General features: G+C 40.5%; 1 protein-coding gene across 1 annotated transcript in view; it reads left to right on the top strand.

Annotated features, from left to right (window-relative positions):
• Positions 1-17,788, top strand: part of STPG2 (sperm tail PG-rich repeat containing 2) — a 415,406-nt gene that overhangs the window by 72,835 nt on the left and 324,783 nt on the right. The window contains exons 7-8 of the mRNA XM_026660500.1: positions 9,209-9,319; positions 13,103-13,174. Coding sequence (XP_026516285.1) covers positions 9,209-9,319; positions 13,103-13,174 — 183 coding nt within the window. The remainder of the gene's footprint in view (positions 1-9,208; positions 9,320-13,102; positions 13,175-17,788) is intronic.

Below are 17,788 nucleotides of genomic sequence, written 5' to 3' on the forward strand. Positions count from 1 at the left end.
AGGGACCTCGAGAGATCATCTAATCCAGTCCCCTGCCCTCATGGCAGGACTAAGTATTATACAGACCAAGCCTGAGAGGTGTTTGTCTAACTTGCTCTTAAAAATCTCCTATGATGGAGATTCCACAACCTCCCTAGGCAATTTCTTCCAGTGCTTAACCACCCTGACCGGAACTTTTTCCTAATGTCCAACCTAAATCATCCTTGCTGCAATTTAAGCCCATTGCTTCTTGTCCTATCCTCAGATGGTTAAGGAGAACAATTATTCTCCCTCCTCCTTGTAGCAACCTTTTATGTATTTGAAAACTGTTATCATGTCTCTTCTCCATCCTAAACAAACCCAGTTTTTTCAATCTTCCCTCACAGGTCATGTTTTCTAGACCTTTAATATTTTTTGTTGCCTTCTCTGGGCTTTATCCAATTTGTCCACATCTTTCCTGAAATGTGGCACCCAGAACTGGACACAATACTCTAGTTGAGGCCTAATCAGTGCGGAGTAGAGTGGAAGAATTACTTCTCGTGTCTTGCTTACAACACTCCTGCTAATATATCCCAGAATGATATTTGCTTTTTTTGCAACAGTGTTACACTCTTGACTCCTATTTAGCTTGTGATCCACTATGACCCCCAGATCCCTTTCTGCAGTACTTGTTCCTAGGCAGTCATGTCCCATTTTGTTGTGTGCAACCAATTGTTCCTTCTTAAGTGGAGTACTTTGCATTTGTCCTTATTGAATTTCATCCTATTTACTTCAGACCCTTTCTCCAGTTTTTCCAGATCATTTTGAATTTTAATCCTATCCTCCAAAGAACTTGCAACCCCTCCCAGGTTGGTATTGTCTGCAGACTTTATAAGTGTACTCTCTATGCTATTGTTTAAATAATTGATGAAGATATTGAACAGAACTAATCCCTACGGGACCCCACTCGTTATGCCCTTCCAACATGATTGTAAATCAGTAACTACTCTCTGGGAACGATTTGCCAACCAGTTATGCACCCACCTTATAGTAGCGCCATCTAGGTTGTATTTCCCTAGTTTGTTTATGAGAAGGTCATGTGAGACAGTATCAAAAGTCTTACTAATGTCAAGATATACCACATCCACCGCTTCCCTCCCATTTGCATGGCTTGTTACCCTGCTAAGCTGACTGGTCTGTAATTCCCTGGGTTGTCCTTATTTCCCTTTTTATAGATGGGTATTATATTTGTCCTTTTCCAATCCTCTGGAATAGTGGATAGTTGATTCTTAACTACCCAATCATTGGAAATTTCTTTACTCTAGGCAAAATACTGGTCCCTCCCCAGAAGAACTGTTTTAATGGGAGGAAGTCGCCATGGCAAAAAAGTCACCTTTTTTGCCATGATGTGGGGAAACTGGAAAGGGTGTCACTGACATAGCATACTGAAGGTTTTAAAGGGCGGAGTCTGAGCTGTTGGGTAGCCATTTTCTCCAGTCCAGGAGGGAGAGATCATCCAGCATGCAGTACTTATATGGGGCAGAGGGCTCCAGGCCACTTTCCTGTACCCAGATGGTCCCAGGGACGCAGACTCCAGCTTAAAAAATTCTTGGAGTGGTGAGGAAACTGAGGCAGGGACATGTGTTTAGTGTTTGTTTTGTGTGATCTGTACTCATCTGTGCTTTACATGAATACATATAAAAGAGTGTAAAGATGTTAGATTGGGCAAAGTGTGTGTATGTTGACTGCTTCAAAACTAGTGCATACCCCTGTGAGAGTTAAACTGTAAGCAAGAAGCTTCACACCTTTAGGTGGAGTTCTGGGAAAGGGGTGCATTCAAGTACTGGTGAGCCTAAAGGGTCAAAGCCATGCAGAGGGGCCAGAGAGCCAGACAGTGGATTCCAATGCTTGGAGGAGGGTGCCAGATGGCAGATCTGTGTCTGGAGAGGGTGCTTGCAGACCCTGAGCTTGGGACAGTGGTTAAACTCTATGCAGGCTCCAGGAGCTTGAAAGACCTTGAGGATCCAGAGCACAAAATCTTGGATTCCCCTCTCAGAGCAGTCCTGATGGGTGGCCAGGAAGGAGTGCTCGCTTGGATCTGTGACAACATGTAAGTCATTTAATTCAAGGTCTCGAGTGTTGCATCATTCTCCTACTCGAATGATGGCATCAGGAGAACATCAGAATTATAGTGATGAGGCGGTGTTCATCCACCAGGAAGATTCATCTGGTCCTCCACATTCTTTTTCATATGACAAAACTATCTCATACATGGTGCCTGCAACAATTGATGATTTAAAAACCTTTCCAGAATTATTGAGGCATGTAGCAGAAACATTGGAAGTCCCATTAGAAATCATACAGGAAAAGTCATACAAATTATTTGATATTTTACAACCAGCATCTCAAAATATAATTTCCCTCCCTGTAAATGAAGGAAACTTAGGACAGGCAAAAAATCTTCGGGCTACCTCTGCCTCAGTTTGAACGACTTCAGAATGTGCTGGCCAGAGATATCAAGTACTGTCCAAAGGTTATGAATATTTTTATACTGATCCTCCAACTTCATAGGAGTGCAAATGGAAAGTCAAAAAGTTGGGAAAGTCAACTACCAAAGAAAAAGAACCAAAGAGTCTAGACACTTTTTTGGAAAAAAGTTTATTCATCAGCTTGCCTATAGGTTAGGATATCTATCAACCTGTACTATCTAAATATTATTTACGCTGGGACTGACTGTCTGACTTTAGGGACAAGTTATCTATGAATTCAGAACACTCTTGTGTGGTTGGTTTTGGACACATTTGAGGATGTGGATTCCTTTCAGATATATTTATTCCTTTGCCTTCATTCTCTTCCATGTCCCATCACATAATATGATACAATGTCACTTGCCCATATGATGTCAACACGAATGGCAACATATAACTATCAGGACTGGTAAGCTTCCCCATCTGTTTTATCCATGAGAAGGGTTAGAGCTTCTTCAGAAGTGAAAGGTGGAAGAAGGCATTTTGTCACTGACCTAACCATTTAAACTAAGGACCTGAAGGCTTCACACCACATTGATGAGCAGTGGGTGTTCAGTGGATTGAAAAAATGACGTCTCAGCTATTTCTTGAAAATTGTTCTGACCAGCATTGTTTCAGTCTTGCCCAGGTTGAGTTTAAGCCAGTTGTCCTTTACCTAGGAGATAAATGCAAAATTAAGACACTGTGACATCTTGTATTGGTTTCAGCTGTGGAAAAGAAGATATATAAGTCAGTATAATCAAAGTACTATTGACAGCATGATGAACTACAGGACACACTAGATGTCTCTTCCAACCCAAATAATTACATGCTGCAATTCTGCCATGAACCTCATGATCAGTGTTCCCTCTAATTTTTCCTACCCAGGTGCAGAACGAATTTTGTTATGTGCACCAATATGGAGGTGATGTGTGACACATCACCTTCATATCGGTGCACATAACAAAATTCATGTGGTTGTGGGAAGGGGCTCAGGGCTGGGGTAGAGGGTTGGAGTGCATGGATGTGAGGACTCCAGCTGGGGGTGCAGGCTCTGGGGTGGGGCCATGGATGAGGGACTTAGGGCTGGGGAAGAGGGTTGGCATCGGGGGGGAAGGCTCCGGCTGGGGGTGCGGGCTCTGGGATTGGGCCAGGGTGAGAGGTTTGGGGTGCAGCAGGGTGCTCTGGGGCTATGGTGGGGAGAGAGCACTCTCTCTCTACAGCAGCACCTGGGTTGGGGGGGAGAGGTGCCTCTCTCTACCGCGGCAGCTCCAGAACTGGGGCCGCAGGATAGGCGCCCCTCCCTCCCGGTCCCCGCAGGTCTGGGCTGGGGCTGGGTGCTGGGAGGGGTGCTCCAGCCATGACAGGTCTGGGCCAGGCCACCCGGGTTTGGGTGAGTTCGGGGCGGGGTAGGGGCGTCCCGGCCACGGCATAGTTGGGGCCAGAGGCCTCCCTGGCTGTGGCAGGTTGGGGGTGGGCTAGGGAAGGAGTGCCCCTCCCTCGGCTGCGGCTGGTCCCCAGGCAGGTTCCCTGAGTACCTGCGCAGTGCTAAATAGGCTGCTGCACGGCCGCTCAGCTTACAGGAAACTTAGCTGAGGCCCCTGGAAGTCTTGCCATCTGCATACTGAAACTGCCATAACTCTAATAAGTTTCAATTATGCCCGCCACTGAAACTGGCCAGACTTATTAACTTCAGTGTATATGCATCACTGATACTACTTACAGTAGATAAAGATAAGCGTGTGTGTGTAGGTCTTCTGGAAAGGAAGGGTGTTCTTGTGGCTAATTCAAAGAAGTAGGAGACTGGAGATATGCATTTTATTCCTAGTTCTGCCACAGGTTTACTGTTTCATCATCTGTGAAATGGGGATGCTGCTGCTTTATTATTATATAAATGAGGTTATTTATTGTGAGACTTACTTAATTAATGCCTGTACAGCACTTTTAGAAATTCTCAAGTGGAAGGTGCTATAGGTAGAGAATTTAACTGGCACAAGCTACAAGAAACTTAATTGAATATTTAAATATACATGAGTTTGCTGTTTGTTTTAAAAGTGTCCTGTCTTGTTACATCTCTGTATATGTTTCTTACACATTCATCCCAGAAATGGAGAATATTCTGATGAAAACTGTATAAAATATTAAGTACTCCATTTCAAGACAAATGATTCTACGAGACAGATCATATTGTAATAATATCACTTCAGTGACTGGGTATAGGTAAGAGAATGGTAACTAAAATCTGTCAAGCTTTTTTAATAATAATTCTAGCTTTTTTTTAGCAAATTACTCAGAACAAAATTAATTCCTGTCTGCTGCAATGAATGTTGTACTTACTGCAGATTTTTTTATTTAAAAAATATATATAAAATAAAATTAAATTCATTTTTGTAGCATAAACAAACTTTGCTAGCCAGATGTTAGGGAAAATTCATAATACAGAAATATGTCATTGTTTATTAAAATATAGAAAAATGTGATTCATTTATCATAATATTCAGTTGTATGGACAAACATCACTTTATCCATTTATAGTACTTTACAATAGCATTCTGTAATGAGATTTCTTATTAGCTGCTGAAAGTTCTGTCTTTCTACCCAATCCTGTACCACTTAGTCACGCAAAATATCCAATTATTTAAATTGATGCTTTCCTGAGTAAGTTGGAATCACATCTAGTAGATATTGGATACAACTGCATAGTTTGGGGGCTCATTGTCCAATTTACCCTCCATCAAACAACATCTATGAAATTACAAAAAATAAGTACTGTAATAGTTCTGTGGTGCTACTATAATTGCATAAGATAATTTTCTCATGACAGAGGTTGGCTGCATATTTGTGCTTATGTTCCCATAGAGGGCTAGCTTTTGTTGGGGAGGGGAGTGCTGCCTTTTCCTTTTTGCAAATAGTTGTAACACAGAATCAGCATGTTGTGCTGGCCATCTCCTCAGCAGTAGTGCTGCTGCTGCTTGGGAATATTCTCGTAAATGCAGTACATTTTTCTGATTTTGAAAAAAAAGATAAATATAGCAAAAATATAGCAAAATGATTATTTCCATTTCTGTATCTGTTTCTCATAAAACTGAATTTATTTTATTTAATTTACACTATGCGAACCAAATGGATCTTAACATTTGTAGGTGCTGTAGGAAAAGTTGCATTTGCAGCACTCAGTCTGAGCCTGTACAATTTCCAAGGGTTATGACATTTCTTCCACTACCTTTATTGATCATTTTAAGAAAAAGGATCAGGATCAGGGCTGATGAACGCCTCGGATGGAGAGATCTTATCCAGCTATGTTCAAAGCATATTTCCTCCTTAATCTGCTGCAAATGGCTCTGAATCTAGTACCAGTAGCTGAGTTCCTATCCCATCCTTGATTACAGCAACTTCTGAAGCATTTGACATGCTTCTGTGTCATATGAATGTCTGTGTGAAGGCCTGGACACATTAGAATTGGATTTAATTAGAAGTTGTAATATTAGCTCTCCTGGAGTTGTGGACTAGTTGATAAATTGTTTTTTCTTCAGGGGAAGGCTTTGTCATCTTACTCCTGTAATTATGTATAGTTGTTATGTTCATACAAAGCACACGGGATCTTTATAGAGGAAAGTGAATACACAGCATTTATTGAGAATCCCACAGTTAGCATAAGCTTTTTAGACACACCCACCCACACACACACACACAGTCCTGCCAGTGATGTTCATAGTTACCAGTCTGTTGTAGCTCGAGTCAATCTAATGGCCAGTTACATTGAGCACGAGTGTGGAGCTGGGTTCTGTCAGTCGCGATCCGATGCTCCGAGGCTTTGCAGGACTGAACCCAGAGTTCCATGGCAAAGCACCCCAGCTTTATAGTTGTAAATTCTCATTTGAGTCCATGCATTTTGCAATGTCATCCTGTAATCATTAGTCCTTAAGTGGTGTTATTATTTGATGGTTATTGTCAGGCTTCCCATTGTTATCTCCTATTTGTTGTCTCGCCTTCGGGGTTGCCTGCCTCACCTCTGAGGTCTTCAATGCTGCTAACATGTTTAACATCGGATACAATGGATGTCTCCTGGTCTTTCCAAGTCTCTCACTTCTTCTTGACCATCTGGACATTTGTGATGGCTTTCACACCTTATCTTTTCCTGATGCATGCATTCCTCATTCACACAAACAATCTTACAGAAACCTTCAAAGGTATACAGACAGCAGTATTGTATATTCAGCAGAATACATTGTAAATCAAGCCTTGCTAAATCTTATAACTAAAACAATTCACATTGGGGCTTCAGGCTCTCAACATTCCTCTAATCTTCTTAACATAGATAGAATAGAGAATCCTGTCTCTTACTTCCTAATTTGTAATACATATAGGAAACCATAGTAGCTTTATAACTTATTCTAAAACAAAAGGATGACCATAATTAGTCATAAGGATTGTTCTAGTCTGTCATTCCTTTCTGCTATTCAAAAAGAGTGGCTGACAAGATGAAATCAAATCATACATCAATTCTCATAGTACATTATAAAATCCAGCTCCTACATAGTCATCTTAAGTAAGATTCTAGTTTTCTTTATCATGGTCCACAGAAAGCTTGTAGTCAAGGTGGTGTTCTAAGCCTCCTTTTTGTGAGAATGCAGAAAGGTGTGTGTGCATAATGCAGTTACTTAAGTTCGAACTCCAGGCCCTCCAGAGATTACTGTATGCAGACTTACCTGTATGCGGTGGGTGTTGACTTGCAGCATTTTTTGTCAGTTTCTTAGGCTACTGTTCCGCAATCAGCTTTTTGCTGTTAATGAGAGATATCTCAGTCTACTTTTTAGAACCACCAGTTTTTATTCCTAGAACTGTGAGGACATGAGCCAAACTTCCATGAATAGCCCCTGTTGCACAACTCAAATCTGTCCAATAAGTGTACAAGTGGTAGAGTTGTTTGGGCATCCTGACTTTGTGGCCAACCAAATTAGCCTTGGGATTTGCCGTTAACTAGGCTGGCTGTTTTCAACACCAGGAAGCTTAACTGAATGGAAGGACTATGTTTTTCACTTTCGTGGAAGCATGTTTCTTACAAGAATTCCAGCATGTACTGCATACTAGCTCCATGGATTATCTCATGTGACAGTGGGTAGTAAAAGTTCGCTGGCATTCCTTGCCAATATTTTGAGTTTTAAAAAGTAGAGGCTCACTTGTGTGTGCACTTCCGATGATGTTTTGGTAAAAGTCACTGATATGTGCTTGCACATACAGTAAACATGCATGCACAAAAGTAGGGACAGGTCACATTTTTTGAAAATCAAGTCCTTTGTTTCTTCCTTTCAGAAACTGCTTTCAAGGCAGGCCTGTCTCATTTTTTAAAAACTATTTTTACTTTCAAATAGTGCTTTCACAAGGTGGGGGAAACAGTTGATAAAAAGTATTTAGTGTAACAGTCCTTGCTGTTGCTTGGCTTCCATTTTTTGGAGATACTTTGCTATGAACTGGAAGAAATGAAATAATGGGAAAAGTGCATGTTAAAATTCACCAATAATGCATAATTGTAAACTACAATCTCTGTTATCTAGGTAAAATGTAAAAATCTAGGATAGATTAGCTGGTAAGAGTACAGAAATCTTATAATTTTTCATTACAAGTACTCAAATTCAGAGATTTATTTAAGATGAAACCAAGTTAAGGAAAAAGAACAGGCATGCCGGGGTGTGTGTGCGTGCATGCGAGCAAGTGTGTGGTTACTTTTCATTCTTCCTGAACCTTATAAGTTTACATTAAAAGCAATGCACTTTTCCCCAGCATCTGGTTTGCTAACATATGCTATGGCAACTGGTGCAACATTTTTCTAATAAAGTGTTTATTGTCATTGTTTAATTTTCTGCTTTGAATCATTTATAATCCAAATATAGACTATGAAGCACAATGTCCCATTCATTACTGTAATTGATCAATTTCAGAGTTATTTTTCTATCTTCCTTAGCCATGTAATATTTTTTGTACCATGTTTAGTTGATTTAAAGCTTCTTACATTTAATTAGTTCTTGTTTGTCCCTATGGAGCGGGCCTGCTTCCTTTTATTAGAAATTCAGAATGTATTGTGACTCTTGAGTTAACTAAAATTTATGTTGTAATTATGTAAATGAGTATTTTCTATATTGTAAAATGGAAGACACGTATAGAGCTAGACAATGAATCATTAGTAATTGGTCACTAAAAGGACTACCTACATCTAGCATACACTCATTAAGTACATGCCTCTTGTGCAAAAAGAGCAATATTTTCTTTTATTAAACAGATTATATTAAGTGTCAAATAGTTTAAATTAAACAATGAAATGGGGGAAAAAACTTTACAAAGAAAACTTTGATTCATAAATATGCCAGAAAAATCCCTCTAAATGGAAAAAGAATAAAATCACAAAATACTAAATATTTTACATTTTCTAAATTATTTAAATATGCTGTGTACTGCTTGTGGATGAAGTACTGAGCTCTGTCAGTAGAGGGCAGCAAAGTTGCAGGGGATCTTTTTTTGAGATCTTGGAAACTCTGTCACAAGATTTTTACTTGTTTTCTTTATTAGCTGTTTAACAGTTGCTTTAGGTTTGTCTTTTAATGAAGTGTCCATAATTTCATAGAGAGTGGTCACTTTTAACCCAGTGAGTTTGGTTCAGATATTTAACTAGTTGTCCCCTGGCCTTAAGTGTACTTGTGGGCACTTCTCTAATGGATGTTAAGTGTTTCTCTTTTGATGTCCTTCAGGGTGTTCCAGGACCTGGACAATATGAAATAAAAAGTCAGTTTCAGAAGGTGGAGAATATATCACAAAATGGAAATGAAGTTCCACGTGCTCCTTTTCTTTCACAGTCCAAAGTAAGTGCCAGTAGCATATTTTTCTTTCTTCTGTACTTTCTTGGTCAAAGTTGCATGAAAAAGTAAATAGCTGCATAATCCGCAAGAGATTATAATTGTACTGTGAGCCATGATTAGTAAATGATTTTTTCTTTCTCTGTGTTGTATTTTGATGTGTGTGCGTATGTATATATATGTATAGAAAGATATGTAGAATTGTATGTGTGTGAGTATACATATTTATGATATAGATAGATATGCATATATATTTAGGGATGTGTAGGAGTGTATAATGTATGCATGTATATAAAAATAAACACATGCATACATGAACCCACTTTATTTTTTACTCATTTCCAAATAAAATATGGATGAGGCTCCATCTGCACTTTCACAGACAGTAAATACCTTTCAAATTACACCCGTTAATCAGGTTTGTCCTATGTGAATATAACACTGGGAGGTGGTGAATGAAAATTTCTTGTGGCTATGTAAAATCAGTGCACATGTACAAAGATTGTTTTTAAAAATTCTTCTAACTGCCAAATTAAAATGTGTTTTCACGCACCTATTGAAAGGTACATGTATAATCTGACATATCTGTGCCAAATCTGAAGTTTCCATCCCTTTCTTCTGAGATGTTAAAAATAGTTGCAGATTTTTTTTTTTATAATGGTAAATATTTTCACTCTCTTCATTCTCTAAAATAGCTGAAGAGTTCTTGCTTAGACTTTCCACAATATTTATTTTTGAGCAGAAACTAAACCTGGACATTTTCAGCACCAGAAATGGAACTTCGAAAACGTTTTTAAAAACTGGAAAAGGCCTTGTACAGTAGAAATCCTAAGGCAGCCACAGGCTATGAGCACCACCTGCAATACAAAATAACAAACAGCCAATTTATGAAACAAGGATCTGATGCCATCTCAGTGTTCTAGCAACTACAAGACTATTTGTTTCCATACTTTATGATATCACCAAAATCCCTTGATGGAGTTATAATAATCCTTCTATTCACAGCTGCCTCTTTAATCTATGTATAAAGAATATATGTAGAATAATTGAATATAACCATAATCCCACTGCTAATTAAGAGTTCACAGCTACTAGCACATCAGGGGCTATATTTCATGACTATGTGGTCATCTACTACATTTCAGATCTTTGGAATATGACTCTTAAAATTTAAGGAAAAACTCAGAGCGAATACAAAACGTACAGTCTGCAAAAGACCTCTGCTGAATAACTGACTGAGTAAGCTCTTAAATCACAATCTACCACCCATCCCACAAAACCTCAGCTGTCAATTGCTGAGGAAAAGAAAGATTATTACACTGTACTGAGAATAAATGAGGTAGCTATGAATTATGACACTCTGCTTTCATTGAGAGGTTCTGGTGACATCATAAATTGTAAGAGTGAAACTTTGATATAGAGTTACACTTTGAATTTGCAGACTGTATCTTTTGATGATTTTTTTATCATATTTAATGTATGGTCATGTTTTTTTTTTAATTTCCTTTCCTTCTCTTTTCCTGTCATCCCTTTCATTCACTATCTTCTCCTTCCATTCATATTTACTTCCTTCCTCAAACAACATCTTATGCAAGCCACAGTTGGTCTGTTCCATGCATGGCATACATCTAATTTTTATTTTTACTCACCAAAAATGTTGTCATGTGTCCCAAAAGACAGAGGAATCTAAATAAACTCTCCATCCATTTAGTTTAAACAACTTCATGGAAGCTCTTTTAGGAAGGCTGCTAGAGTGACTTTAATTCAGCAGGCTATCAGAGTGGCTTTTCCTTTTCTGAAAATTCATATATATTAAGGATTTTTCTGCATGTGGTTTACTATATTTATTGTAATCTGTAAAATATAAAGTTATGCAAATGCATCAAGAATTTATGTAAAAATCATTGCTAAATGAGAGCAAAGATTCAAGGAGTGTGTGTCTTCAGAACCTTTATAAGTAAGTATAACTTTATTCAGTTTTCCTGTTTCATTTTTTGTGTTCCATCAAATATATGAACTAGAAAGTACATTTATTAAAAACATATAGAAAATAATCTTGTATAGTTCTGCATGTTTATTTTTTGAAAATTGTTAAACATTTGCTATTACAAGAGGAACATTTCTAATCAGGGCCGTAGCAACAAAGAACGTGGCCCCCTCCGAACATATGTCCGGGCGGGGCCCCTTACAATGCAGAAACTGGAATGCGGTATTTATTTTATACAATATACAGGGTTCATATTATGTATACATAGGCCTACAGTGTACATGTATTCCGTATTTACGCAAAGCGCTTCTTTCAAGCCTTGTTCTCCGCAAATTGGTTAATCAATGCGTCATAGTCCAGAGATCTGGCAATCTTGTTTTCGATCGAGATAACTGCAAGCGCAGAAAGCCTGTCATCTGTCATAGTTGAGCGCAGGATATTCTTGATCAGTTTCATTCTGCTGAAGCTCCTTTCAGCACCAGCGACAGTAACTGGTGTGGTCAGAAGAATTCTGATGCAAATGCAAAGATTCGGATATATCTCCTGAAGCCTGTTCTTGTATATGTACGTTAAAAAATTGTTTGCCGTGACAAGTCCTCTCTCTTTCTCGATGACATAAATAAAACGATTCAATTCCATTATGAGTTCGTTGGCATCAATGTCTCCCATTTTTCTTTCAAAATTTTTGCTGTGATTCTCCAGTTCATTTTCTCTGTGACACTGCTTCAGGCTGTTAGCGCTGTACAGAAATCCAAACAACTTATACCACTCCACGAGTTGGTCAAATCGCGACGAAACAGAAATATGGCCTAATCAGTGAAAACAAGAAAGAACTGAGATTTGAATTTTTCTTCGGCAGAAAGACGACTCGAATCATCAGCACATTCGTAATCAAACATTCTCTTCTTACGTCGCACCCTGGTTTCTGGAAACACCTGCTCAATACCCATATGCTCTGCTATTTCACGTGCATTTGTGACCACAGAGATATATCCTGTATTTCGATAGTCTTCCAAAAACTTCTTTGTAGCACCGACTTCTGCCTGCAGTACGTCAATTGACACATCTGGTGACTGAATTAATTTGCTGGATTTATTGACGTGAAATAGTATATCGTACCACGTGTACACAGTCAGAACAAAAGGCCACGTAGTAACATGGTCTAAAAGCGCACCGGCTTCTGTTGCTGTATTGCCATCTTTCTTTTCGAGTGCATATTCTCGCAAAGATGACAAAACATTGCACAATTCTTCAAGGTGATAACGCAATGGCTTCACAGCATCAATTCTCGACTCCCAACAAGTGTCCGATAACCCTTTAACAGATATTGGCATATGTTCTTGAAGTATATCCCAACGTGAAGGTGAAGAAGAAAAGATAACGTATATTCTGTTAATCACACCGAAAAAGTCAACGGCATATTTCGATGACTTTGCCGCGTCTGAGATCACAAGATTCCAAGTGTGAGCTCCACATGGTACATACAACGCACGGTCATTTATTTCTAGCATGCGGGCTTGAACTCCTTTATTCTTTCCTCGCATACTTGCGCCGTTATCATAAGCTTGGCCTCTCATGTCAGCAGTGTCTATTCCTAAGTTGTTTGCCTTTTCAAGAAACGCTTCCAATAAGCCCTCGCCAGTTGTATCATGAACATTAAGAAAACCAAGAAACGCTTCATGAATATTGACACCATCTTCACTGTTGCATTCAACAAAGCGTAACACCACAGACATCTGTTCTTCATGTGACACGTCGGGAGTACAGTCCAAAATAACTGAATAATATTTTGCTTTTTTAAGCTGCGCTATGTTGGCCTCTTGAATGTTACTGGCAACAAGTTGAATCAGCTCGTTTTGGATCTGTGGACTGAGGTACTGAACATGTGTCTCTGCCTTCTTAATCCTCGGTAAAAGTTCGCTGAGGACAGTATCATACTTTGCAAGCAATTCAAACAGTCCCAAAAAGTTGCCATTCGAAGGATTGCTGAGCTTTTCATTACTTCCTCGAAATGCCAAGTTTCTTTCGGACAAGAAAATAACGACATCAACCATGCGTTTGACATTTCTCCAGAAATCTCTTTCTTTCAGAAAAGCCTGCAATTCGAGTTGGTCAATAGATGTATGGTTTACTATGCCTGACCGAAGGTCAAACCATTTCACCATACAGTCTTGATGACCTTTGCCTGTTTCATGCTGCTGAAGTCTTTTTGACAGTGCTTTCCAAGCAGATGTTCCACGACGTAGCAGTATGTCGCCAGTGCCAAATAATTTACAACAAAAACAAAAAATGGCATCTTTCTGAACTGAGTACATTAACCATGAACGTCTTATTTTCTCGCCATTTGCCATGGTTCGATAGAAATGAGTACTTGTGAACCTCCGTCTTTCCTCGTTAAATGGAAATTCGTAACTTTCATTCTGCTGCGGTGGGCCACGTGCAACAATGTCACACACTTGCCTGTCCGATATTATAGACGGCCAATCTCCTGGATCATCAGTCAGTAGTTCAGATTCAGATACTTCTTTCCCGGCAGCAGCTGGACTATCTGTCACAGTTCTCTTAGACATCACAAAGCACGCTTCTGCGTTGGAAACGAATCATTTCAAACGATAAAAAATTAAACAACTAAATTAATAACATTTATCCGCCGACCGCCATTATGAACGCAAATACACATTCTTTGAATGGGTCCAACTAAAATTCGAAACTGACCGACAGACAACTGATGTAGCCAATAGCATTATGATATGTCATAATAACTTCACGGTTTTGTCAGTAAAACCGACATGGATTGTGCAATAGCGTCAATAAATGTCACTTACCTAGTTATACCTTACATTTTTTTTGCCACTTTTAGGGGCCCCCTTCCTTGCGGGGCCCCCTCCGGTCGGAGGGTACGGAGGGCGCTCGCTACGCCTCTGTTTCTAATATTTTGTATATTTTAGAGATAATTTTTCAGTGGTGTGCTTATACCAAAATTCTTGGTATAAATAAAATATCTTGGATGCCTAAATTTAGGTGCCAAACCATATTTAGGCACCTAAAGAGCCTGCCTGCCTGATTTTCAGAGGTGTTGAGCACAATTAGCTCCTCAATAAGTCAGTGGTTTGCAATGGTGAAAAGTGCTCTGAAAAGTAGGTCAATTTTTTATTTAGATGACAAAATATGGATTTGGGTGCCTAACTTTAGGAACCCATGGTTGAACATTTGTTGTTCTTCCAGTAGTGTCCCCGTGGGTGCTCCACTGTCGGTGTGATAGTGCCTCCTGTGCCTGGGAGATCTTAAATAGCAGTGCTTGTTGGGCTGCACATGCGCTTCTCCCTATCTTGTGCCATGAGTGGCATCTATATAGTGCTGTGTGGTCCAAATGTCTTCACTTCCTTCTCAACCACCTTTGATCTGTGATGGAATCCTGAGCAGAGTCCTTCAACCATCCCTAGCCTTTAGTAATAGTAGTGTTTCCATTATAGTTAATTGTAGATACCAGCCGTTTCCTTTAATTTTCTTCCCCCTAAAAAACAAAAACCCCGTTGCCCTTTTCTCCCTATTACTCTTTAGCTTAGAGTAGATTTCCTTTTTTCTATGCTCTTCCTGATTGGGAAACTCTCCTTGCTCGGGTTATGCCTGGATCTCCTCTTTTGCCGTGAGGCCATCCCCATGACCGATGGTCACTCACGGTGCATATGCTGCTTCAGTGAGGGACATGTCTCTCAGAAGTGTACCCAATTCCTCAACTTGAAAGCCTGGTAAAGAAAGAACCATGAACTGAGGCTAAAACTTCTACTCATAGAGAGCTCTGTGCGACCAGCCTCAGACTTTGGCCCTGATATCTTGCCTATGTGGCGCTTACCATTGGCACAGTCATCAGCCGACCCTCACTCGCCATGCACTACCAAGAGAAAATCCACACTTTTACACTGAGATGAAAAGAAAAGGGCCACTAGCTCACTCTCTAAGGAGCCACCTCAGAAAAAAAGCATCCCTGGAGAGGTCTGTAGCCCCAATGTCCTCAGGGGTGAGACTTGGCTCTCGCAACTATCCAGGCATCTCTGGTACTGGCACAAAAGATAGGTCCAAGGACCCTAAAAGGGCGGGACTACAGGCGGAAATACTGTCTCATGGCACTGCAAAAGACAGTGTAAAACTTTCAAAATTGGCACTGACCACCTCAACAAAAATAATCCTGAGTGCTTCGGCACCGACTAAACATCCAGCACTGAGCAAGATTTCAGCACCAAGTAAGCCCTTGGCAACAGCTACTGGCCACTCAAGAGAATGCATTCCCCCGTCGGCACTGGCTATGCCCTCAACCACTGCACCACCACTGGTGCTGATGATGCTCCTGCTGGTACCACAGGCATTCAGATAGCCCAGAGACTCTCAGTCTCTGATACGCCAGAGTCGCCACTTCTCCACAGTGAATTCCCTGCACCTCATGCCTACTCTCCAGAGACACAACAGCACTCTACTTCCAAACTGAGGACGTTCTTGAGTGAGGAAGAAGAGGAGGAAGGAGAGGAGTACTCCACTGCATGCAGTCCTCCATCATATTAAGAGCAGACACACACAGAGAACCATCCTCTCATCTCCGATACCCAGTGACCAGAACTGAACCAGGTACCTGATATGGACCCCCATGGATGCAACCTCACATGCCAGTTCTTCCATATTGGCCCTATTGGGACCCAGGGGCCCACGGAGCAGAAGCAGACACAAAGACGATCTCTGTCTTCTTCAGTCTCTAGATCACCTGTCATTGAACAAGAAATCCACCCCAAGATAGAAGGTCATTCCATATTTATCCCCCCCCCCATCACAAAAAGAGTCTTCAAGGGCCTTCAGAACCTTTACCTTCAAATATGTGACCCCCACCCTGGGATACCAACCTAGTTCTGCACTGTCTCACAGGCCCTCCAGTTGAACTCATGGCAACGTGCTCCTACACCCACCTATCCATGAAGTCAGCATTTCTCATCACCATCACATCCACCTGAGAGGTAGGAGAGATAGGTGCTCTCATGGCATACCCTCCGTACACAGTCTTTCACAAAGACAAGGTCATGTTATGACCACACTCAAAATTCTTACCCAAGATGCCGTCCCTCTTTTCACCTAGAGCAACCTATCCACCTTCCTTCTTTCTTCCCGAAGCCACATGGCAACCAACATGAAGCCATGCTGCACACATTGGATGTCAGATGAGCATTAACCTTTCACATTGACAGAACCAAATCTTTCAGACAATCGCCACACTTATTCCTCTCCGTTGCAGAGAGATCAAAGATCATATCCAAATAATGTCTCTCTAAATGGATCTTGGAGTTCCTCTTCTTTTGCTACCAATGACACAAACTGCGACCCCCACCTGGAACTTGAACACATTCCACTTGCTCGCTGTCCATGGGCACACATCTACAGTCATCTATAGTGGAGCACCCATGCTTGAAAAAAAGATTACTACTCACCCTGTGCACTAACTGAGGTTTTTCAAGATGTGTGCTCCTATGGGTGCTCCACTACTCCCCTCCTCCTCTTTGCTTTGGAGTTTAAAGATAGACTCTGTGGTAGAGAAGGAACTGAGGGCAGTTGGATTTCACAATGCTATACAGACACCGCTCATGGTGTGAGATGGGGAGGAGCGCATGTGCAGCCCAATGGGCATTGCTACAGAAGATCTCTGATCCCAGACGCAGGAGGTGTTACCGCACCTACAGGGGAGCACCCATAAGGGGACACATCTCGAAGAACCTCTGTTACTGCACAGGGTAAGTAACCTTCTGTTCCTTATGATTTTAATTACAGTAGTTAGAATTGTGGTTAGGATTTTCAAAAACTCATAAGTGACTTAGGAGCACATTGACTTTCAGTGGGACTTGTGCATCTAAGGGCACTTCATGCTTTTCACTGAACTGTAGCAGTGTCCATCCGTATCATTGCTTAAGGGCAAGTTGGAGTGCTGTAGATTCACATCCTGATTTGCAGCGTAGTAATTTGTTATGTGGACAAGCCCTAAGTCATTTAGGCCCTTTTGAAAATTCCTCCCTGCATGTTTAAATTCCTGCACATTGAGGTTTACTTCACACTTTCATTTCAAGTTAGCTAGCTGATTGGGGTGTTTTTGGGAGGGAGCGTAGAGAAAAATGGGGTAATCCCTTGGCTCAGTCATCAAATTTGATTTAATCTCTCCAAGATAAATCAATTGACCACCACATGATCAACTATTTGTAGATGTTTTGGATGAGAACATAAAAGTAATCCCCTATATGTTCTTCGTGGACAGTAAATATCTCCTCATAAGATTATGAGACTATTATGATGTACTTGCCGAGAAATTTGGCCTCTTCTTCACCATTCTGTTTGTGTTGTGTATTTACTGGCTACTAATATGGCTGTACTTATGTGCTTGCATGTATGAAGTAATTCAAATTAGATCTATCTATCTATCTATCTATACTTGTGTGCGTGTATGAAGTAATTCAAATTAG

This window comes from Terrapene carolina, unplaced genomic scaffold, assembly GCF_002925995.2.
Source record: "Terrapene carolina triunguis isolate 2854851 unplaced genomic scaffold, T_m_triunguis-2.0 Scaffold789, whole genome shotgun sequence".
NCBI classification, from domain to species: domain Eukaryota; kingdom Metazoa; phylum Chordata; order Testudines; family Emydidae; genus Terrapene; species Terrapene triunguis.